Below are 24,543 nucleotides of genomic sequence, written 5' to 3'. Positions count from 1 at the left end.
ACAAATGTATATGTTCATGCAGTGAGCGGTTAGCGCTGATGGCTGACAAGGTGCAAATATGTTAAGCTTGCTCTCCAACTGAAACAGTAAATGGCGAATAAGGAACAACATGTAAGCTTAGCTTGGGGTCCTTTCTAGCACAAGCGCAAACAAACTCATTAATGAAAGTGAATATTAAATAAAAATCTTTATTGAGGTCAAAGCATCACAGTGAGGCTCCCCAGGTGCTCTGGTGGTAGTCTCCCGTCTCACCCGCACCACAACAGGGAGAGCAAGCAGAAGTGGATAAAACCAAACCCTTTAGGAACTACAGTACTGTACACAGCAGCACCACACCCACAGACAAGTTTGTGATTCAAATATTCTTGATAAAAGATCTCCTTTGGTCAGTTAAGAACAGTACAAGGAGGCAATTGTGTGCTTTGCTACTCCTTCCCAAGCTGTTGACAATATATACCAGTTTTTTTTTTGTTGCCTTAAGGCTGCAGAAGAGGTGCAAAGGCAATTTGGTTTCTGCTGTCAAACAGTACTCTGAGAGGGCCCAGTCTCAGACAGACGGTGAGGGGGCGTCTGGGTCTGGCTCGTAGTGGTAGCTTGGCTGAGGCTGGATGTCCAGTTCGTCCACCTGAGGGCCAGGGTGCATGTTGACCAGCTGGTCCTGGGGAATGTCTGCAGCGGCGGCTGCTAGGTTTGTGATGGACTTGCTCTTCACACACTGGAAGTCAACATGGCGGCTCTTGCCCTCCTCCTTCTCCCAGGACATGCGGATGAAGGGCCGCTGCACATAGTTGTAGATGACCTCTGGCCGGCCGCCGGGACGCTTCTTCACCTTCTCCTTGTAGGTGGGATAACCTGGGAGGGTAAAAAGAGACGTATGTTTTCTGTTCAAACACTGTCTAAATACATCACCTGTAGTCTATTTTCTTTTACCCAATTGAGGTAACATTGAGTTGCTCTTATACCTGTATAATAACACAGTTATTACTCTTCTAGTAACATTGACACGTAGCAATAAGACCTATAAGGATTGCACAATAGTGATTCTGGTAATTACAGGATTACTATGCAGGTTTAAGAACTTGCTTAGTGTTATCAAATTGTAAAGACATCATGTGGAAGAAGGAAATTCAGTGATGATCCAGCATACCTTCAATTCCAAGTCTGATTTTCTTAAGTCCTCTGTCTTTTAATACTGATTTGGCAACGTCTCGATTCTCTATGTACTTGAAGAATCTGTACAGTTTTGTGCTGTATATAACTGTAAAGAAAAATTAAGTCATACATATTAGAAGTTAAACCACACAGGCATTCAGCAATACATAACTATTAGGTGTTGGGTTTAAAGGCCTAGTGCACTCATTCTGTATTTCCAGGGTTTTGTATCATATAAACAGCTGATGAAACTTGTTTCTTTTTGACCATTTTAAGGAAAAACCATTACAGTAAGTAACTTGTTGTCCAGAACTGACACACTGGGCCTTTAACATTAGGGATACACATCATACCAGTAAAAAACAGCCAAGGACAATTCTTTACACAAGGATATAAACCACTCATGGATGATCATATTCCAGCCTCTATTATAAAAGGGGACTGTCTAAAACAATTAAACCAAAGGGAAAGTTTGTGGATTTACAAACGAAAGGCCACTAAATACCCTGGTTTAAATGAAGACATTTACCTCACCCTTCCTGTAGGGTTGTGACAGATCCATTTGCTGTCATCTAGTGGACATTTTGCTCAATTGCCCTCAGCTATGGTTTAGACTGTTGTTGTTCATGTTTTGCTGTGTTCTAGTGTACTATGGAATATATTGCCGTCTTATTCTTGACACTTCTCCCAGTCATATTTAAGGTTAGAACTACCTTTCTATGTGTCCTGATACTTATAGCTTGGAGTTGTATTTTTATGATAACATAGCTTCAGTATTTCACTTTTTAATGTGTATAGTATTGCTTACTAGGTGTGTCCAATCAATTTTGTAACCACTCCCTCTTCTAATTAGGGCTAATTGGAAAAGCTGTTCAAAAGAGGACATTGTATTCTTTTTTGTACTCCCTGACGAAGGCCATGCAGCCGAAACGCGTCGGATTAAAAAAAAAAAATACTGTTTCTATTGAACATGCCATACTAATAAAGGCATTTGAATTAATTATATGAAGAGTGCCTTGGTCCTCCTTTTTGATGACTCATGGATGATTGTTGAAATGGCTTGCTTGTAGAGTATTCTACATATACTATATCAACAGAGCCAGTCAGGCGAATGACCTAACTCACTCTGTGAATACTCCTCTCCCATCTGCGGAGGGTACTCCTCGTCCCAGTCCACCACGTCGTCGTCAGTCAGGACCACCACGTGACACTCCCTCTCTCCGTTCTGGGCGCTGGCGACCATCAGCGGCACCACCATCTCCTCCAAGTAGAACTCAAACTGACGCCTCGCCCCATCGTTGGACAGCTCGTGCATGAGTGCACCTAGAAGATAGGAGTGGGTGGTGTCAGTGGGACAAGGTCATGAAAAGTGCATCACGGGACATGTGTGATGTGATGATCGTACTCCAGTTCTCGCGCTGAAATGTAAACAGTACGTTCGGGAAGTATTCAGACCCCTTTACCTTTCCCACATTTTGTTACGTAAAAGCTTTATTTCAAATATGTCCCTCATCCATCTACACACACACAAGACCCCATACTGAAAAAATCAAACAGTTTATTTTTTAATACATTTGCAAAAAGATTAAGTATTCAGACCCTTTACTCAGTACTTTGTTGCAGCACCTTTGGCAGCGATTACTGCCTTGAGTCTTCTTGAGTATGACTCCACAAGCTTGGCACACCTGTATTTGGGGAGTTTCTCCCATTCTTCTCTGCAGATCCTCAAGCTCTGGCAGGATGGATGGGGAGCGTCGCTGCACAGCTACTTGCAGTTCTCTCCAGAGATGTTCGATCAGGTTCGATCAAGTCCAGGCTCTGGCTGGGCCACTCATGGACATTCAGAGACTTGTCCCGAAGCCACTCCTGCGTTGCTTGGCTGTGTGCTTAGGATCGTTGTCCTGTTGGACGGTGAACCTTCGCCGCCAGTCTGAGGTCCTGAGTGCTCTGGAGCAGGTTTTCATCAAGGATCTCACCCTACTTTGCTCTGTTCATCTTTCCCTCGAACTTGACTAGTCTCTCAGTCCCTGCTGCTGAAAAGCATCCTCACAGCATGATGCTGCCACCACCATGCTTCACCGTAGGGATGGTGCCAGGTTTCCTACAAATGTGACACTTGGCATTCAGGCCAAAGAGTTCAATCTTGCTTTCATCAGACCAGAGAATCTTGTTTAGGTGCCTTGGCAAACTCTAAGCAGGCTGTCATGTGCCTTTTACTGATGAGTGGCTTCCTTCTGGCCACTCTACCATAAAGGCCTGATCGGTGGAGTACTGCAGAGATGGTTGTCCTTCTGGAAGGTTCTCCCATCTCCACACAGGAGCTCTGTCAGAGTGACCATCGGGTTTCTTGGTCACCTCCCTGACCAAGGCCCTTCTCCCCGGATTGCTCAGTTTGGCCGGGCGGCCAGCGGTAGGGAGAGTCTTGGTGGTTCCAAACTTCTTCCATTTAAAAATGATGGAGGGCACTGTGTCCTTGGGTACCTTCAATGCTGCATAAATGTTTTGGTACCCTTTCCCAGATCTGTGCCTTCGACACAATCCTGTCTCGGAGCTCTACGGACAATTCCTTCGACCTCATGGCTTGGTTTTTGCTCTGACATGCATGGTCAACTGTGGGACCTTATATAGACACGTGTGTGCCATTCCAAATCATGTCCAATCAATTGAATTTACCACAGGTGGACTACAATCAAGTTGTAGAAACATCTCAAGGATGATCAATGAAACAGGACGCGCCTGAGCTCAATTTCGAGTCTTGTAGCAAAGGGTCTGAATAATTATGTAAAAAGTTTTTTAAATTTGTAATACATTTGCAAAAAATCTAATAACCGTTTTACCTTTGTCATTATGCGGTATTGTGTGTAGATTGATAAATTCTATTAATCCATTTTGGAATACGGCTGTAACGTAACAAAACTATTTTTTTAAAGGGAAGGGCTCTGAATACTTTCCGAATGCACTGTACATGTTCACACACACACAGACAGGCTCACTCGCAGCAAGTCAACAAAACTAGGCACTCATCCACATTTCAAACAACGTCAATCAATGGCTACAGCAGTCAGTGACCCACATTGTGGAAACCTGCGATCATCTGACTTGCATCAAATCTGTAGGCTAATATTGACTTGGTTTCAGAGCTGTGCATCATATCAACAACCTCACAACACTGAACACAGGCAAAAATTTGCAGCTAATACAGAATATGGCATGAAATATTACACAGGAATATTCTGCCTAAAATGTAATAACCCATTATCAACTTACAGCAATGAGGGGGAATCATACAATATATACAGACTCACTGAGGTCTCTACACTTGATGGTGCTGTAGTCAAAGGAGATGCAGAGGTAGTCACATGCTTCTCTCAGCTCAGGAACGGGGATCCCATCAGGACAGCAGATTATCCCAGATTTGTAGTAATCCTGCCATTTAAAAGTCACACAGGAAAAACAAAACAGGCAGCCATTACTGAGGCTGGTCTGCGCACACACAGAACAGAGCCTTCCGACAACAGCAAATGGCAGCGACGTCACACCCTCTCTCCCCCCCACCCCCACAGAGCTATTTACAGCCAGTGGAATATTGACAGAGTTCAAGTATAACGATGAAAAGAAACGGTATCAAGGCAGCAGCAGCGACGCGCAGCTCTTCACAAGACCGCTTCGGAAACGGCTGTTAGCTTGCTCTGTGCCCTAAATGATAATGCTGCCATCCATGGTTTTCTTTCTCTCTCCCTGCTATTATGGTCGGGTCGCATTTGATAGAAGAGCTTTTCCCAATTACAGAACGGATCGGTACTACGAGACGTTCAATACTGAAAACCCAAGGTAAGCATTGAAATCAAACACAGAAGTGCTTGCAGCATACCCGAGTCCTGACTATCTACATTAGCATTTCTCTCCCACATACAAAGAAGCATACAGATGTGAAATTGCTACTCTGGCATGCTAGAACACAGTACTACCTCTGAAGCACACAGAGAGCTGCCCCTGATACTGTAATAAAGCCCAGAAACCGTATGATACACACAAAACAGATGCAATTACCTGGTTGTTCTCCTGCCCTGTGTCTCTGGAGACTTAAGTGGAATGCCGGGGCGAACGTACACAAAAATGAAAGCACTAGCATGTTGTGCAGTATTAGTAGCTCTGATCCCTGAAAATCTGCCTTACGTAACACTGCACAGATTATCTGCCCCGCATTTCCACACTTCCCCAAAAATACACAATGTCGGATAGATAACCCCGGAGATGTTTGCAAACGAGCTTACTTGTCAACGTATCACTTGACAGTAATTGCATACAAACACAATACAAGTGTTTGAATAATAAGGAAATGATGCAGCAATAATGTGCTCAAAAAAACAATGTATTGACCCCTATACATATGGCCACTACAAAATCTGTGGCCATAACTCCACAATGGAATTTAATAAATACATTAAAGGGATTCTTTGGGATTTTGGCAATGAGGCCCTTCATCTACTTCCCCAGAGTCAGATGAACTCATGGATAAAATGTGTATGTCTCTGCGTGCAGTTTGAAGGAAGTTGATAACTATACCACCAGCGGAATTGCTAACTAGCATTAGCGCAATGACTGAAAGTCTATTGGAATCTGCTAGCATGACTTCCAGTCATTGCGCTAACGCTAGTTAGCATTGGCTCACGAAACTACACTATATATACACACACCCCCCTTCAAACAGGACTGGCAAAAAGTGCTCTTTACTGACGAGTCGCGGTTTTGTCTCACCAGGGGTGATGTTCGGATTCGCGTTTATCGTCGAAGGAATGAGCGTTACACCGAGGCCTGTACTCTGGATGGAGCGGGATCAATTTGGAGGTGGAGGGTCCGTCATGGTCTGGGGCGGTGTGTCACAGCATCATTGGAATGAGCTTGTTGTCATTGCAGGCAATCTCAACACTGTGCATTAAAGGAAAGACATCCTCCTCCCTCATGTGGTACCCTTCCTGCAGGCTCATCCTGACATGACCCTCCAGCATGACAATGCCACCAGCCATACTGCTCGATCTGCTCGTTATTTCCTGCAAGACAGGAATGTCAGTGTTCTGCCATGGCCAGCGAAGAGACCGGATCTCAATCCCATTGAGCACGTCTGGGACCTGTTGGATCGGAGGGTGAGGGCTAGGGCCATTCACCCCAGAAATGTCCGGGAACTTGCAGGTGCCTTGGTGGAAGAGTGGGGTAACATCTCACAGCAAGAACTGGCAAATCTGGTGCAGTCCATGAGGAGGAGCACTGCAGTACCTAGAATCTGGTGTGGCCACCAGCTGCATTGACTTACTTTTGACCCTCACATTATTCAATTTCTGTTAGTCACATGTCTGTGGAACTTGTTCAGTTTGTGTCTCAGTTGTTGAATCTTGTTATGTTCATACAAATATTTACACATGTTAAGTTTGCTGAAAATAAACGAGGATGACAGTGAGAGGACGTTTATTTTTTTGCTGAGTTTATAAGTGCTGTTATTGTGAAGTGGAAACGTCTAGGAGCAACAACAGCTCAGCGCGAAGTGGTAGGCCACACAGGCAAACAGAACGGGGCTGCCCAGTGCTGAAGCGCCTAGCGCGTAAGAATCGTCTGTCCTCGGTTGCAACACTCACTACAGAGTTCCAAACTACCTCTGGAAGCAACGTCAGCACAAGAACTGTTTGTCGGCATCTTCAAGAAATGGGTTTCCATGGCCGAGCAGCCGCACACAAGTCTAAGATCATCACGCGCAATGCCAAGCGTCGGCTGGAGTGGTGTAAAGCTCGCCGCCATTGGACTCTAAAGCAATGGAAACACGTTCTCTGGAGAAATGAATCACGCATCACCATCTTCCAGTCCGACGGACGAATCTGGGTGTGGCAGATGCCAGGAGAGCACTACCTGCCCCAATGCATAGTGCCAACTGTAAAGTTTGGTGGAGGAGGAATAATAGTCTGGGACCATTTTGTATGGTTCGGGCTAGGCTCCTTAGTTCCAGCTAAGGGAAATTTTAACGCTATAGCATACAATGACATTCTAGACGATTCTGTGCTTCCAACTTTGTGGCAACGGTTTGAGGAAGGCCCTTTCCTGTTTCAGCATGACAATGCCCCGTGCTCAGTGTGGAAGAACTTGACTAGCCTGCACAGAGCCCTGACCTCAACCCCATCGAACACCTTTGGGATGAATTGGAATACCGACTGCAAGCCAGGCCTAATCGCCCAACATCACTAATGCTTTTGTGGCTGAATGGAAGCAAATCCCCGCAGCAATGTTCCAATATCTAATGGAAAGCCTTCCCAGAAGAGTGGAGGCTGTTATAGCAGCAAAGGGAGGGACCAACCCCATATTAATACCCATGATTTTGAAATGAAATGTTCAACAAGCAGGTGTCCTACTTTTGGTCATGTAGTGTACCTCAACGTCCTTCATACTGGACACAGAGACATAAATATGGTATCCACGAGTTCAACTGACTATGGGGAAGTAGATAAAGGGCATCATCGTCAAAATCCCAAAGTATCCCTTTAATTTGGTGCCATAATCAAGGTCTGTTTTAGAAAGATAGTGTTCTGACCTGAGTGCCTATTCTTCTTCCTAATAAAATAAATAGGGGATGGATATAGAATCTGAGAGAGAATGCCTTTCCCATTCCAGTCATGAAGATTAATGACGCAGCAGCGTAATCCTTCACTTCGTCAATACCAACCTGTCTCTGGGTACATTAGGTGAAAAACAGTGACATTATCAAACGTGAATGAGATCTTATTATAAAGCCAGAGTGTCTTACCAGGATGGCTCTAAAAACCGTTGAGCTGATTCCATCTGCCACCTCAAACTCTCCTTTGTCATTGGGCCTAGTGAAATTGTATTCTCTCCCGGATCCAAACATTCTATGAGAGAAGAAAAACATTCGGATTGAAATTAATTTGTTTTAATATCCCTTTTGGATGTCACTTTAATTTCTGGTGATACAATAGTATGCTTTATACCTTCCCAGCATGGTGTTGGGCTGGGCGGTGAAGATGGCCGGGTCCACCAGGAAGCGGGTGTTGTCCACTATCAGAGTGACCCTCTCGGCGGTCCGTAATGTGCGCGTCCCCTCCTTTGCGTTCTCATAGACGTAGAGGTGGTCACAGGGACCGTGCACGTGTCCATGGCCCAGACTCTTACAGTGGGTCTCAGTACTGAAAAGGCTGCTCCTGCTCGCTGCGATGCAGCTGGGCCCCACGGAGATTAAGGCCCTGGGGGGCCGAGGACTCGACGACCTGGAGGAAGAACCACCCTCGCACCGCTCACGATCTGGGAGACAGACAGGCAGAGTACCATAATTAAGGTGCCAACACTGCTGTCTCATCACACTGGATGAAAAGGGACATTGTTAACGCTGGTCAAGTAATTGAAAGCTTTTGCAAGAGTCAAAATGCTTTCCTTTCAAGACTCTACTATTCAACTCTTACTGTAGCAATTTAAACATCATTCAGTTATAGGCTTAATTCCCTGAGTGGGTACAGACTGAGTAGGAGTAGTATGACTACCTGGCTCCGCCTCTGGGTGAGGCTTTAAGGCGATTTCAACACAATGAAACCACATTTCTGAGAGCTCTGATTCAGTCACTGCTTTTATGTAGTTAGAAAGGGACTCAATCTCACAGCTGTACCGGAGGCATGAGAAAGCACCCTGTGTGGTCTCAAAGCAGTAATGGAGTACTCACCGCTGTTGTGCTGTCGGGTGGGCGAGGTGACGTTCCTGATGCAAGGGGTCAGCTGACCCTCTCCCCTCTCGTGGGAGGAGTCTCGGGAGCGGTCGCTAGACCTCCGGCGATCACTGTCCCTGCAGCGTTCGAGGCCTCCGCTGGCGCCATGCAGGTTCATGTTGACCAGGTCGGCCTCTAGTTGAGGGACTGGAACGCGGGGCTGGGCACTGAGAGGAGCACACCACACACAGTCAGACACACACACACGAGCACGGAGGGGGAAAGGGAGTATTTTGTATGCTTCTCTGCAGAGAAGTGGGTAAAAGCCTGCAGTAAACTCATATGAACCCTCTGAGAGAAAAAAAAAATAGCAGCGCTGACTGCTGTAGAAAGACAGCCAATACAACACTACTGCTTGCTGCCTGCAGTCCTATACTTTGAGAAACCCATTAGGGAGTGAAAGAACACATAAATAGGACTATTACACCTCTTGGAGTGGCATTGGTAAAATATGAAATATTACACTGATGGAGCATGAAGTACCAAACACACCTTCTTGAAATCATTTTTTAAAAATAGTTCCACAGGATAATAACCCTATTATCCATCGCAAAAGAGCCTATCTGTAGGGAAACTGGAGAAACTGGCCATCCCATTGAGACAGGCAGAGAAGCCGAAAGCATCCACAAGAGCTGTTATGTTATCTGCGGCAGCCACCTTACCTCTGAAAGCTCTCTCACACTGTCTGGTCTGTCTAGTCTGACCAGCGTGCCATGCAGCAGGTCTCCCTAATAAAGAGTGCATCCCTCCCGAGGGAAGTGATGATCAAATATGATGAGGCTAAAGTGAATGGACTGGAGAGCAGCAGCACAAAAGAGGAACTCTCAAAGACGGGAGAGCTCTAGAGAAGCTGCCTTTATAGCCCCTCAAATGGACGACATCCATCCACCTTCTAGCTCCCGATAGAAATATTCAACCCAGTCAACCGTTAACAATGTCTGACTGAGGCGCCACCTCCACTGATGAAGTCCCAGAGAGTGCGAGAGATGGCTCACTGACTGAGTAGGAAAAATCTAAGTCATTCCACTACATGTGGACAACTTCATTTCAGCAGACATGTCTTTAAAAAAAATTTTTTAAAGGATGTGGAAAGATTGGGCTGATTGTAATATCTTGTTCATAGTGTTAACACTTATTGAAACAAATAATTGTCTAAATTTCAACAGCAACTGAATGGATGCTAATGACTGGTCCAGAAACGGGAAGTTGTAATCACATTGTATGCAGGTCAGGGACCGCCAGGCCTGCCCTACAGTATGTGGGTCCCCTGATCTTTGTGCAGCTTGTCCTCGTTACTACACCTGCATTGAATTCTGTACTGCTATGAGACCTTCAGCCATGTAAATAAAAACAACAATGAGAGAACTAAATGTACATCCCTTGTGTCCTCACATGACTTTTGTGGACTTCATAAAATGTATTGAAAAAGGCTCTTATTCGAAAGACAGTTCTTGACATGGAGCATACAATTGCTCTACAGGCTCATATGAAATCTCAAAAAGAGAAACTCTTCAATAGAGTGATGAGTCTCATCAGGTTGGGGAATGTGATTAAGAGCTTGAATGGAGAATCAGCACTAGTTATGGAGTGATGCCCCCATTGCACTCAGCAGAAATTCAGGTGTGGAAACATAGCAGTATCAATCCCTCTTTCTATTCTACAATATTTTGGTTCCTTTAGCATAACTGCAATTCTGAATATAAAGTAGAATGCCAAAACGGGAAAAGTTTGGTAACCAGATTTATTTTATGTATATAACAAATCTTCCCCCAGTGCATGAATAAGGCAAGTCTGGATTAACAAACAAAGGGTCAGCGAAAGCGATAGAGCTCATCTCATCTTTCATGCAGGCAGAAATGCAAAGCTATATCCATCCACATATCAACTCAATGGCTGCCGCTATTACCTCACATAACCTCTTGGAAAAGGCATTGATTTCCACGAAATGATCAAATACAAATTGCAATGTTTAATGTTAAGTTTAGTCATTTTAAGACGATTACTATGACTGATAATGGAGGCAAAGCACAGATGAACTGGTGTTATAAATAAGCGTCTGCAGCATTAAGTCCCGTTACTTAAAGAAAAGGGTCCCATCAATAATTTAGAGCACTGCTGACACTTTCCCTACGATATTAAAACAGAGAGAATGCACGCTAGTGTCGGGGTTTAACCCTCCACAAAAGGCGTTCTGATCGGCAAACCCCATGAAAGGACACACTTCATTTTAAAAAGACGCGTAGTCTTGGTTCTTTTCCTCTTGCCATTCATAAGAATGCGTGGGAAAACCACAAAAAGCCGACCAATGAAATAAATATTTCCAAAAACATAGGTAATCAACATATGCTATAATAAATACAATGCATAGGATGCTTCGCAGACCTACCCGTTTGTATCGCACGGCAAATTAAAGACAAAGCAGCACGGGATGAGCTGAGGAATGAAAGCACAAAGGACTTGGGCTCCTCCGAACAATGCAGCCTTGCCAGCCGGTTTAGCATCCTTGGGCATTACTTTCGAACTTCAGCATTATTTCGTAGACTGTTCAACTTGCTAGCTGTAAAATTATCTTTCGAAAGCCTCGATCGCCCCAATTGGAAGAAAAAAAAAAAGGGAAAAAAAGAGCGAGGACCAGTCATTCAGTTCAGACAGGGAGACCCGTAGAAATGAATGGCTGTGCGCTTTTTTTCCACGACACTGAATCAGACTCACAGAGCAGCCCTTCTGACGTAGTGCGACCTCCCAGTCTACTGTCCTGATATTGCCTGACGCGACAGGGGAAGACTATAAGGACACAGTTGACGCTTAAACCCACTAGCAAAAACCTAAAACTGTCCCTTACCTTAGTAACCTCATTGTGATTAATACTAAAATGAAATATCGGTTTGGGCGTCAGGCGTGTCCTTATATAGCCTTTTCCGACTCGACACGATTGTCTTCAGCAGAATTGCTTGGCTGATTAAATAAAATTGCTGATTTGCGAATGATGAACATGACAGCGCACCAATTGACCTCTGGATTTTACTTGGCTGTAGATTACAATGCCAATATGTGCTAAAAATGTGTTCTGTTTGTTGATATTAATAAAAATGTAATTTGAGCTAGAGATTCATATAAATGATTGACTCCCCAGATAAGGGCTTTGGTTGAGAATCACAGGACTGAGAAGTCCATCCAGAGTTAGGATTACAACTACAGCAACCTGGTCTCAGAGAATTGTGTATGATTCTGTGTGTAAATGTAGGAAACTCAATTTATTCTGAACAAAAAATATAAAAAAACACAACAAGTGTTGGTCCCATGTTTCATGAGTGGCAATAAATAAATAAATAAATTTAAAAAAAATATTTTTTTTAAAATCACAGAAATGTTCCATATGCACTAAAAGCTTATTTCTCACAAATGTATTCTACAAATTTGTTTACATCCCTGTTAGTGACCATTTCTCCTTTGCCAATATAATCCATCCACCCGACAGGTGTGGCATATTAAGACTCATTAAACAGCATGATTATTACACAGGTGCACCTTGTGCTGGTGAAGAAAGGCCACTAAAAATGTGTAGTTGTCGTCACATAACAATGCCACAGATGTCTCAAGTTGAGGGAGTGTGCAATTGGCATGCTGACTGCAGCAATGTCCACCAGAGCTGTTACCAGAGAATTTAATGTTAATTTCTCTACCATAAGCTGCCTCCAACATCTTTTAGAGAATTTGTCAGTACATCCAACCGGCCTCACAACTGCAGACCACGTGTAACCACGCCAGCCCAGGACCGCGACATCTGGCTTCTTCACTTGTGGGATTGTCAGAGACCAGCCCCCCGGACAGCTGATGAAACTGAGTATTTCTGTCTGTAATAAAGACTTTTTGTGGGGAAAAACATATTCTGATTGGCTGGGTCTGGCTCCCCAGTGGGTGGGCCTATGCCCTCCCAGGCCCACCCATGCCTGCGCCCCTGCCCAGTCATGTGAAATCCATAGATTAGGGCCAAATTCATTTTTTTCAATTGACTGATTTCCTTGTATGAACTGTAAACTCAGTAAAATAATTGAAATTGTTGTTTTAATATTTTTGTTCAGTATAGTATGCGTTACATTTCATATGGTATGTATTAATTTCTGGATATCAATCACCCATTTCATATGTTACAAATTACAATTTGTATGATATGTTAAGAATTTGCAAAAAACATGTTACGAATTCTAGTTAGGTGGCTAACGTTAATTAGTATTGGCTCGCAAAACTACCTCCAACTGTGGGTTTCCTTTGAACATGATAATTCGGATAGCCATGCTAGCTTCACCCCCATGTGGGTGCTAGGTAGTGAGAGGTAACGGCCAATCCAGTAGGGGATAGAAAATATATAGTGAGTTTCGATTGGTCAATAGACTTGTGGTATAAGTTCAGCTTCTTCACGTCACCCAATGGTCCCCCGACCACTTCACTTCCCTCCATTGAAAATGAACGGCTTCCAAAATGTCATCTCTCCTTGTCATCTTCTATGGAAAACCACTAACTTCCTTCATACTGGACGCAGAGACAAAAATAGTATCCACAAGTTAATCTGACTCTGGGGGAGGTAGACAAAGGGCTTCATTGCCAAAAGCCTGAACGACCACTTTAAGGAAGTGTATGACATGATTAACAGTCCACAATATGCATCTGAGTGTGTCAAAAATACATAGGCTATCTGATGGACCGGAATAGCCACACCCTAAAAAGCTCTCATTTGACACGTTGTCTGTGGTGATCCTGGTCTACTAGACTAGACACAACATAGTAAAAGTAAATCCAGGATACCCAAATTAGTATGATATGTTACATTTGGTATGTTACGTAAGACAGGTGGTTACTAAAGGCAAAAAATGAAAGTAGGGTGGTTGGTCGGGTGGGTGGGCGTATAACGCAAACTTCTAGCTGCGAGTTCGAATATTTACTACTTTTTAGCTACTATGCATTTTTGCTAACCCTTCCCCTAACCGTAACCTTTTTTTTTTAGCTAACCCTTAAACCTAACTCCTAAATGTAACTTTAACCCTAAAACATTGACAGGTCAGGGAAACCATCTCAAGATCATTCATCAGTGATTTAAAAATACCAATCGGGACAAGTTCTTCCAGTTTAAAAGTATTTTGTAAGGCGTTCCAAGACGATGGCGCTAGCTTAGCTAGTGTTAGCTCAAAAATGATGTATAAAATGTTTATTCATTGCATGTGTCTGCAGATGATCCAAACAAAGCAGTATCTTCTTAACCATACAATAAAAGTTGTCACAAATTAAAATAAGAGTGTTTTTGACACATTGGAGTGAAAAAAAAGCTGTGGCACGTCAATTACCCATTTTCTCAAAGAACAGTGTAGATGTACATTTTGGTAACAGAATGACGGTAAAATCTCCCTCAGTTTGTGACCACGTTTTCCAAAAACTCTTAAATATCTACTCCAAATTAAGATTCAAAGATGTCTGCAGAAAGAATGGGGTGTCAGCTATGATAGGACAACTTGAGCTGTGCTTTGTGATTTACTTTTAATTCCCATTTTAGCCAATTCAGTTGCATTCATTCTGTTACCGACTTGGTAATAGAATGACACATTTTAGAAGAAAGAGCAAGCTAGTGAGGAAGGGAGGTAGGAAGGGGGTACAGCCAGGCATAGGAACTGTAGGCAGTGCTGCATCTCGCAATTTTGAGACTTGGAATGGCTCGTGAATTCACTAAAAGTAGAGGCTATCAATGAGTAGGCTGAGCTATTCTACACGCAACAGGCCAAAGACTGAACACACCTTTCTTTGAGAAAAGAAAGAGCAGGCAAGCCAGCAAGAGGAGGTGCCGGCAGACAGTCGGAACCGTGCACATAGGCTATATCTTGTTCGTCTATATCGCAATGTCTTGTCTTGCAATGCCTAGTAAGTTCACTAAAAGTATATATTAGGCTATCACTGAGTATGGCTAAGCTATTTTACATAGTGCCAGTGAATTGAAGTTGAATATTGCCAAATGAGTCAGTTTAATTAGGCCTAAATGTGCAATAAAAAGTAGGCCTATTGTACCTATAGCTTATTTAAAATGAAACCACAGCTGGCTGTTGATGTCCTAGGCAATAGATCTTAAAGCAGGGCATCCCTGCTAAACAATTTGTAAATGGCAATTTCACTTTCTGGGCCATAAAAGCATCAAGCGCAAATACTGTTCAGCAGCTCAAATCAGATGGGGTGGGGGTCATTTTTGCTAGGAAGGACATCTACCATGGATAACTAAAATAATGACACTTCCTCAATTTTAAAATATTATGGGAACACCTATACATTTGGCAGCCAAATACCGTCACATCTCGAATAAAAACCTCCAGGTTTCCAGCATAAAAATGTAAAATTACCAGGGGGTAGTTTGGAAACTGTGTGAACCGTCATCTGGAATAATGCACATGCTTGGATAATTACTTAACCAACGTCTCAAGTAATACTGGCTTCATCCAATAGGGCTATATAACACAGCAAAGAATAGACTTATCAGCGTAGAGTGCGCACCATGGGATCTGTCAAAGCGGCGCACGGCAGAAATATTCTAGTTCCTCCACATCTACATTCAAACAAGTTGATAAGCAAATACGATGCTTCATGCTCATGCCAGTCCTCTCTAGAACGCAATAATAGTCTTAGTAGGACTGCAATAATGAGGTGGTGTGTACGTATGCACAGCCGTTTCAATGTGTTTTGGGTGTCGAGCAAGAGTCGCCTGTGCTTAGCTCCATTCGGTTTATTTTTTAGCCTGAAAAACTCCCCAGCCCTTAACGATTACAAGCACTCATAACCTGATGCAGTCACCACTATACTCGAAAATATAGAGAGTGGTACTCAGTAATGTGTTGTATTTGCCCCAAACACTATGTATTCAGGACAAAAAGTGAATTGCTTCTTTGCAGTATTACTTCAGTGCATTGTTGCAAACAGGATGCATGTTTTGGAATATTTGTAGTCTGTACAGGCTTCCTTTTCACTCTGTCAATTAAGTTAGTATTGTGGAGTAACTGAGCCATTCTCAGTTTCCTCCTATCACAGCCGTTAAACTCTGTTTTAAAGTCACTATTGGCCTCAGTGAAATCCCTGAGTGGTTTCCTTCCTCTCAAGAAACAGTTAGGAAGGAAGCCTGTATCTTTGTAGTGACTGGGTGTATTGATACACCATTCAAGGTGGAATTAATAACTTCACCATGCTCAAAGGGATATTCAATGTCTACTTTTTTTTTCTTCTTCTAATGTTTTTAATTGAAACACTATTATTGCAGAGTGAGTCCTTGCAACTTATGTGACTCAGTACTCAAATATTTAATCCTGAACTTATTTAGGCTTGTCATAACAAAAGGTTGAATACTTATTGACTCAAGACATTTCAGTTTTTCATTAATTTGTAAAAGTGTAATCAATTTTAAATTCAGGCTGAAACAAAAAAATGTGGAAAAAGTCAAGGGGTGTGAATACTTTCTGAAGACACTATATATAAAATAGTACTGGACAGTTGTCTTGAATGCTGAACAATCAAGAACAATCCAGCACATTCAGAATTCTTTCTAAAGTGATGTCCTTGTTCTACAATTCTTTTTTTAAGTAGCAATACAGGACTCTTCCCTAATGAGTGCTAGTTTATTACCTTGAGTGTCTGTGAAGACTACTTTCCCAGTTGTCAGTGTCGCTTGAGTTGTCATCTAAATGTGGACATTCAGCCATCACAGGTAAACAGTTAGAGGTGTCAATAGGGAATCTGCCACCATCAGCACTCATGATGTCCTGTTAATACAAAACATACACGTTTGTTGTTCTCTTCACATTAGTTGAAGAAATGTAAACATAATTTATAATGGAACGCTAGATAACACCCAAAGCCTTCTATTGGCAAACATAATAAACTTACTCTCCATCTAGCCAAGTTAGACTTGACTAAAAATAACAAGCTTGCTACAGTAGTAGTACCACCACCAAGCTAGCTAGATGGGCCCATTGTTTGTTAGCTAGCTAGCTAAGTTAGTTAGCTTGACATGGAATAACTTAGCTACCTCTACTCAAGTTATTTACCAAATGGGTAACTGAAAACATTGCTGTGACATGGCTGGCTAGTTAGCTAGCTAGACTGAACCTCTTAGACGTGTCAGCTATTAAGTGCAGGAGCTTGCAGGGATTTGTTGTCTTGTTAGCCCAATATTCGACTAAAGGAAAATATTGTTACTCCTTCGTCCAAGTTACATGTTCTGTTTAAATGGCGAATTGGTTCTGGAAGCCAGAACAGCCAAATACTCCATCTAAACGTGAATAGATTGACTCGCGGCACGGTTCTCGAAACATTGATCACTCTTTCATATCACAAGAAAACAATTTCACAAATGCAAAATACACACTTACTGTACGATGTTTACATTGATCACTCTTTCATATCACAAGAAAACAATTTCACAAATGCAAAATACACACTTACTGTACGATGTTTTAACAGTTACATCCGGCAGTATTTTTCAGTGACAACAAGTTTGTGGCGTCTGTCTTCTGTTTATACATAGGTGTAAGTTAGTTAATTAACACAGGTAACGTTAGTACACTCGGTCCTTCTGACTGTTTTCCGTAAACAAGCGATGTAACATGGAAATATGGCCGTTTGGGAACACTAACCCTATAAAAAATGTACGTATCAATTTAAACTTAAAAAAAAAGATATTTCTCACCAAGGTCTTTATGCTTCCAAAACAGCACCGAAAGCGCTGCGTGTTAATGTTCAGACCGGGCGTCGTGGCGCTTAACAAACCACCCCCCCTACAAGACGCCTTCAACCAATGACTCATGTGTATGGAACTAAGAGTCCTGATCAAGGGCTATAGTCTTGTATGTGTACTTTGATGCTAATTAGAATTAGAGTAAATAAAGTCGAATATATTGATAAGTCACCTTGTCTGAGAGAGTTATACGGTTATCAAGACGTCACGCCAAGGAAAGCCTACTATAGCTAACGTTACATGAAAACAAACATACCTTGTTTGAAGTAGTTCTAAAATCCCCAAATGAATGAAAAAACAATTGGAACAATTTCCGTGTTTGACCGCTAGGTTATGACTCATGCTAGCAAGCAATGAAGACAGTTTAGACAAACAAACTGCTAGCTCGATATCAAACCGTTTTAACCAGTAAACTTGTAGCTAGCGTTAACGTTAGTTGGATACAATTACGCCCACGTTAGCTAAATATCGTTACCTCACTGCCTGAAGTAGCCCGCTAACTATAGCATGGCGCTCCTTACCTCTTCGGATTCATTGTTGTCTGAGTTTTATCCGAAAGCGAAAGTAAACAAATTCCTTATAAATATTTTTGCTAGATTGGTGACCGACTGATTACAGTAATAATGACAGCCATGTTCCCCGGACAGTCACTAAAACAGGCCTAACTGTAATCCCTTGTTTTGACTGTTGCGCAACTAAGGTGATAGATCGCGAGACTATATAACCTCGGCTTGTTCACGAGGGTCGGAATTACTACACCCTGCGCAATCTGCAGTCTAAAAACCCCATCAAGCCCCCAAACAGTTAGGAAATTAAATATTTGTATTAATTGTTATATGTGTATATAACGGTTATATATCAATGTTTATGTTCATATAGGCTACTAATTATGATGAGTTATTATGCAGCTACCGTGTACATTGACCCCTGTGAACAACCACTGAGGCGCTAACAGTTATTGAGCTAACATCAGCAACCAATCACCTCCCGTCTGAGGTGTAAATTCATATTAATACGTACAGTAACCTTCCAATTTCGGAAACATCAGGTTTGATACATTAAGTAGAAATATAAATTAATACATTAGTAGAATGACTATTCAGCAGTTTAAAAAGCCAGCAGATGCAAATAAAAATGGAAGATTAACTTAATTGTTTATTACGAAACATACAGTATATAGCTATTGTGATAATGCTATTTTATTTACAACAAACAATTACATTGCGGCACTTTGGAGTTGGTTGATATAAAACATATAAGTGGCTACATTTTACAGTTAAATTGCATAAATATTTAACATTTATGCTATAGCTCATCAACTGTAATGATCCCTATCCCAATTAGGCCTACTGCATATAAGTATCCATGCACAAGTTACACTATTTACTAGTTATTTATACATACTACCACAGTTTTACACCACATATAGAAATACCATAGCACGTATAGAACACGAAAATACAACCATCATCAAGTTAATAAACAATTGTACAACGCTTACTTTTTTCAGATAATAAAAACAATGTTTTGGTCCTAAACAGTATTTGCCCTTCCTTTTTATTTGATTAGGATAAATAAATAGCTTGAACTACTGAATAATAAATACAAGTGCTTTAAGCTAAAACTGTGGAAGCTTAGCCTCCTCACAACTTGATTTCTCCAATACCATTTTAAAATCGCATGCCCTATACATAAAGAAGAGTTGTTTAAATAAAACAGAAAAACTATAAAAGTCATGAAATAGAATGAAGTGTCAAACGTGGTAGCCTACAGTCCAGACTGCAAAAATCTAAATTCACTGAGCGTTGAGTAGCTTCTCCAAAATGTTTAAAATGTATTCAACTTCGTTTGGCGTTAATTCCTCCAAATCCAGGAGATCCTCGGGAAGAAGCCTTCTGGTTCTAACTTTCTCCCCCCTCTCTGCATTTTGAAGCGAGGCTGTATGGATGTCCCTCAGCTTCATTTGGAGCCAGTCTTGCCTCTCCTGCACGTGCTTGTGTTCCCCAAGGTTGTGCATTAGTTGTACTTCACTAATGGATCTCTTTCTGTAAGAAACAATAATACTAAGTTATATGTCTTATTTTAAACAGGACATTATTATCATTTGCAAGTAGGCTATAATATAGTATCATGTCATATCCAATCATATTACAATACAATATCATATAGTATATCATATAAAGTGATTCCATAAAGTTATTTCCAGGTCATATAGGGTTCAAGCCTACATCACTGGTCGTCCTTCAGATTGCGTTGAATAGTATAAAATGCAGAGTGATATGAGTACCACTTTTACGTCCAAACCTCTGATGGGAAACATTTTGATAACCTGTCAAAGTAAGAAAATAGTTTAGAACATAAGCCCATATCTGTAATACATTTGTGTTTGATAAGCTAAAATGTTTCACTTCAAATAAAGTTAAATACGACTACATGTGATTGATAAGCAACCACTTTTACGACAAATAAAGTTAAATAGGCTAAAGAATTCAACTTTGAACATAGGATGTCATGCAGACAAAATAATGACAAAGTTGATGAAGTTCAACTTGCCTCTTGTGCAATAGGCTTCTCTCTGGAAAGTTGTGATGTAGGGTGCAGAGGTGTAAACCCGGTTTGTAGATCAGCCTATCTGTTATGATTAGGGTAAGTCTCCCAAAGTTCCTTTTATAGCCCTCTGTCCATTGATGAGCCGCCTTCATTATTAGTGCTGATGTCACCCCTTGCCTTGATGGGGATAGGCATGCGCATGAAAACACCTCCGCAACTCCGAGCTTTCAGCACATTTGCACGGGGATAATTAATTGCGCTGCATTTGAAACTCTGCGCTACTGGGGATAACCCATTTTCAATAGCAAATATTTATAATAGCCTAGATGGATCAGACTTTCAGTGTTAATGTTTCGTTACTGACATATAGGTCTATTGCAACTTTTGGGTGGATACCTAGTATACATTTTTATATTAAATTGGCTTTATAGGCTTGTCAAATTGTGTCACATTTATTGTATATTGAATTAAGTATATATTTTATATTTATTGTAGGCCTATATGACTTGTCAAATTGTGTATTTATTGCTTATATTATATATATATATATTTATTGTATAGATTATCAATATTATGCAATACTTGTATTTCAGTCCTTATGAGTCTAAATAGATGGATGTCGTCATCTCTTGATTTTTTCTGCCAAGACTCAAATGAGAAATTAACAGTAGACACATTTATGACTATAGGGAATTATCAAGTTTCCCTGGGATACCAACTATCCACTCACTTTGAATCGCTTTTTTTTCTTCTCACTCCGACAATGACGTCAGAGTAACTTTCAGTGGGCCGGATGGTAATGAGTGAAATGTGACGGGAAAATACCAATGCACTTGGTTGATCATCCAAAGGGCTATGTTTTGGAAAGTTTGAAATGTGCAGTTGGCGGCTCTGTGTGCAACATATTTTCACAGTGGGACATCTAGTACGGTGTGACCAGGGTTGGTTGCAACACTTTTAACCCAAATGTATTTCTCAGCACCCGCTTACAATAGTTTTTTTTTAATATTATGAGAAAGAGCAAGGTCTTGGGTTGAAATGGGGACCCTTATATCCTCACATATTATTCCAACATGGAGTTATAAGCCATCAAACACACTGTGTGACAACTGTGTGACAACCAGCCTCATCACAGGGTTGGATGTCACACAGTATGGGATTGGTTGTCACAATGTTTGCTGGTAACCTATTCCTTTTGTAACAGGACATAAAGCAATATAGCAAACAATCTTTAAAAAAAGTCCATCCTTTCTTTGATCGAACAATATTCCTAACAAAATTCAGCATTTTATGCCTTGAGAATTACATTCTGAGTAAATTTGTGTGTATGCATGTGTTGGTGTGTGACAGAAAAAAATATGTTTGTGAGAGAGAGGCAACAAAGGGGGCTCTTTATAGCACAAGCACAAAATAACTTGGGATTTATTGTATACCGGCAGTGGTTTACTTTCACCTATGAAAAACACATACATTCCCCTCACCTCAATGTTTTATCATGCTGACATGAATTGACCAGGTGGATGAGCTCTTTCAAAGAATTCACACATATTAACCTTAAAATTAGTACACAGCGCCATTTAGATTGGAAGTAATTAGTACTGTGACAACCAACCGTTGAGACAACCAACCCCGGTCTCCCCTAATTCATGACTTAACTCAGAGACATCGTTGCAGTGTTTAAGATTCAAATACGGCTCAGATGGAAACATAAACCATAAAGCCTAATAAAATGATTCATGCTATATATATTTTATTTTATTTTGTAATGCAAGTTCACTCAAATGTAAGCCTACACACCTCATTGATTCAACATCATTGCCTTATGTGTCACATTTTCTGTAAGTCATGATAAAATAATACCAATAATTCATAAAAGTGGTTGAAAAATAATCTTCAAAGGTCAGTCTATCAAATGCATTCCAAACCTGCAGAAACATTTTAAGAAGATTCCCCACACCCACCCTGTCTGTCCAGTAATGTATGTGCAGTGTCAACTCCCTAACTAATATCAACTCTAGACCCCCTCCATCTTCCAGATGTATGGACAGAAGAATCCCCATTGGTCTTCATCTATCCAACTGATGAGCCACACATCAGCTCTATTGACACATGTTACGCCATATAATAGACATAAGTCATTATAGCCATACGTCAAATCGCTCCCTTTCTGATGCCCCGGAGTCGAGATATCCTGCTGTAGCTACAGGTGTTTAGGATGATCCTTGGGACACGAGCAACCCTGTCCTACTTTTATGGGCGCTGGGCGGGCAATTGCACATTAGGTAACCATGAGGGAATCTTTCTAAATGTGGAAGAGGAATGGCTATGTCATGACACAGAGAATACATCCCAAAGAGGAACCAAACAGGTCCGACCTAAAGATCTTCCCTCGTGGACTGGTTAGGGTTTCTGTCAAGGCTGCAGGCATGCATGCCCCCAAAAAGAACTTGCTGACAGAGAGCAGGCAGTCCTTGGCGTTATGTGAGGACATAAGCAACTTTCAGGTGCTTCTGGGCAAAGAACATAATATTTGATATTCACTATGGGGGAGAAACAATGCAGCTTGGGTGTTGGAAAGTTCTGGAATATGTTTGAAGGTGCACTTTTATGCACTCTGGTGCACTTTGGTTCATGCATAGTTGCACGTCTCAAGCAAGTTCAATGCACTCTTCCTTTTAAGAAAATTCTAATCCTTTTATTAGATTGGCATATCCATTTTAGTAAGTTACTTTATTGTTGACCAAATCAATGTCCTGAACCGCTAATATTGATAATGATGGTCCGAGACTGAAGCTCAATTTGCACAATGCTCGTTTTTGATTTACTATCTAATCATTCTATAAAACAAACTTCCCAGGTGGTGTGCAATTAAAGTTGTTTACATACCAGTTCAACAAGATTGATGGCCAAGCTGACCTGCACGTTAAAGATGTTGCCCTCTTACGGGTTTCTCTTGATACTATTATGGACCGCAGCAGGCATGTTTAGATGACACCCACCAAACAAAATGACCTTTGAACTTAGCATGAGATCCTAAACCATGTAGTTCTCATTACCTCATGTTGGTTCAATGCAAGCAATGTCACCGGTGGTATGTGACAGCATTGGGGTGCATGGAAATCCTACCGGGATTAAAGAGAAGGCATTGCTAACGACATCTACCCATACAATAATGACAATCATGACTAGCAGGTGCTTACTTATTAATAATTCAAGCAATACAGTAAATACAATCAGTAATTAGCGTAGCAGTACTATTCATAGGTTTCCTTTTGGTTTCATAGACTATAAAAAAAGCTGGAGGAGCCAGACTTAATGCATAACACCGCAGAGATACTCCTCATAAGTCATCAAAATAGTACATTATGGGTTAGTTGAAATTACACTTCATGATTTATATTGTTTAAACTTGAAAGGATCTATAGATGGTCTATAGATCTATAGATGTATGTTTTGAAAGATTTGCATCATAGCTATAATGGCAAAGTCTGAGTCCAACCAAAATCATACCATACTTAACCGTATGTATTGACATGAGATGATCTTGATACCACAGGGAGTGACTATATGAGAATGTATACATGGAACGCACCTGTATGACTCAAAACGCAAAATGGTCATTTGTTAACTGTATGTTGATTAGTATAGCCTGCCTTTAGGATTTGCGGTGCAAGGCAAAAGTGTAACCAGGAGAACCTTTCAACGTGAAAATACAGTCACTTATCTCTGACACTACAGACACCACATTCGTCTTGCTCTAGTTAAGTCTGACCTCCCCCCCCCCCCCCCAGATGTGTCCAAGTGGCAATGCACTATGATGGGCATCACTGTAACTCACGGCAAGCCAGCATCGACTTTGGTTGATGGTCTGCATTCCATCACCTTCTCGGATCCGGTGCTCTCTAGTACTAACTCTAGTCTGCACACGCTTTGTAAAGCATGTAAAGCAGCCCCCAAAGTATTTTGTTGTGTGCAGTAGAATGTGGATAACCTTACACATTAGAGGATGCTTGCGGTTTCTCACCTTCATGGTGGGGGAGAAAGGTTTCATATCACACATAGAAATATAATTGATAGCTTATGAAGTACATATACAGTATATCTGGATTTCTTCTGTTAGGAGTATTCTCATACACGTGTTTTCTCATCAATTCTCTTTTGACCAGACCTTTCCCACCAGCTTTGAAGACGCATGCAACTTGATTACATTACAATAAAGCAAGATAAAATAACACGTTTCCAAGTTACTTCAGAGCCACCAAAACAAATCTTGTATGCCTGACTCATTGACACTGTGTCGGTTGGAATTGACCAATAAGCCAATCATACT

The 24,543-nt window shown here is 41.5% G+C and overlaps 1 protein-coding gene across 8 annotated transcripts; it reads right to left on the bottom strand.

Moving 5' to 3' along the window:
- Positions 1-172: 172 nt before the first annotated feature.
- On the bottom strand, positions 173-18,365 carry LOC111952172 (BTB/POZ domain-containing protein 10). Of its 8 annotated transcripts, none has more exons than XM_023970719.2 (10): positions 18,185-18,365; positions 17,372-17,439; positions 16,553-16,689; positions 8,864-9,072; positions 8,142-8,451; positions 7,940-8,042; positions 4,458-4,578; positions 2,278-2,475; positions 1,148-1,258; positions 173-852 (listed from the first exon to the last, which is right to left on the bottom strand). In XM_023970719.2, exons 3-10 carry the CDS (start codon positions 16,681-16,683, stop codon positions 548-550), a joined length of 1,488 nt encoding a protein of 495 aa, XP_023826487.1. In that variant the 5' UTR covers positions 16,684-16,689; positions 17,372-17,439; positions 18,185-18,365; the 3' UTR covers positions 173-547. The 8 variants fall into 8 exon arrangements, with proteins under 8 accessions (XP_023826487.1, XP_023826492.1, XP_023826488.1 ...); XM_023970724.2 differs by having other exon boundaries at positions 16,553-16,607; positions 18,185-18,364; XM_023970720.2 differs by lacking the exon at positions 18,185-18,365 and adding an exon at positions 17,616-18,165.
- Between the last annotated feature and the right edge of the window lie 6,178 nt (positions 18,366-24,543).

The sequence above is a fragment of the Salvelinus sp. IW2-2015 genome, linkage group LG26 (genome assembly GCF_002910315.2).
Source record: "Salvelinus sp. IW2-2015 linkage group LG26, ASM291031v2, whole genome shotgun sequence".
NCBI lineage: Eukaryota > Metazoa > Chordata > Actinopteri > Salmoniformes > Salmonidae > Salvelinus > Salvelinus sp. IW2-2015.
This window is presented reverse-complemented; position numbering and strand designations above follow the sequence as displayed.

Coding starts and splice junctions, on each gene's coding strand:
- LOC111952172 (XM_023970717.2), bottom strand. CDS start 17,732: ATGAGTCATTGGTTGAAGGCGTCTTGTAGGGGGGGTGGTTTGTTAAGC. Junction 8,452..8,863: donor CACCCGACAGCACAACAGCG/GTGAGTACTCCA, acceptor TCTGTCTCCCAG/ATCGTGAGCGGTGCGAGGGT. Junction 1,259..2,277: donor GGGAGAGGAGTATTCACAGA/GTGAGTTAGGTC, acceptor TTTTCTTTACAG/TTATATACAGCACAAAACTG.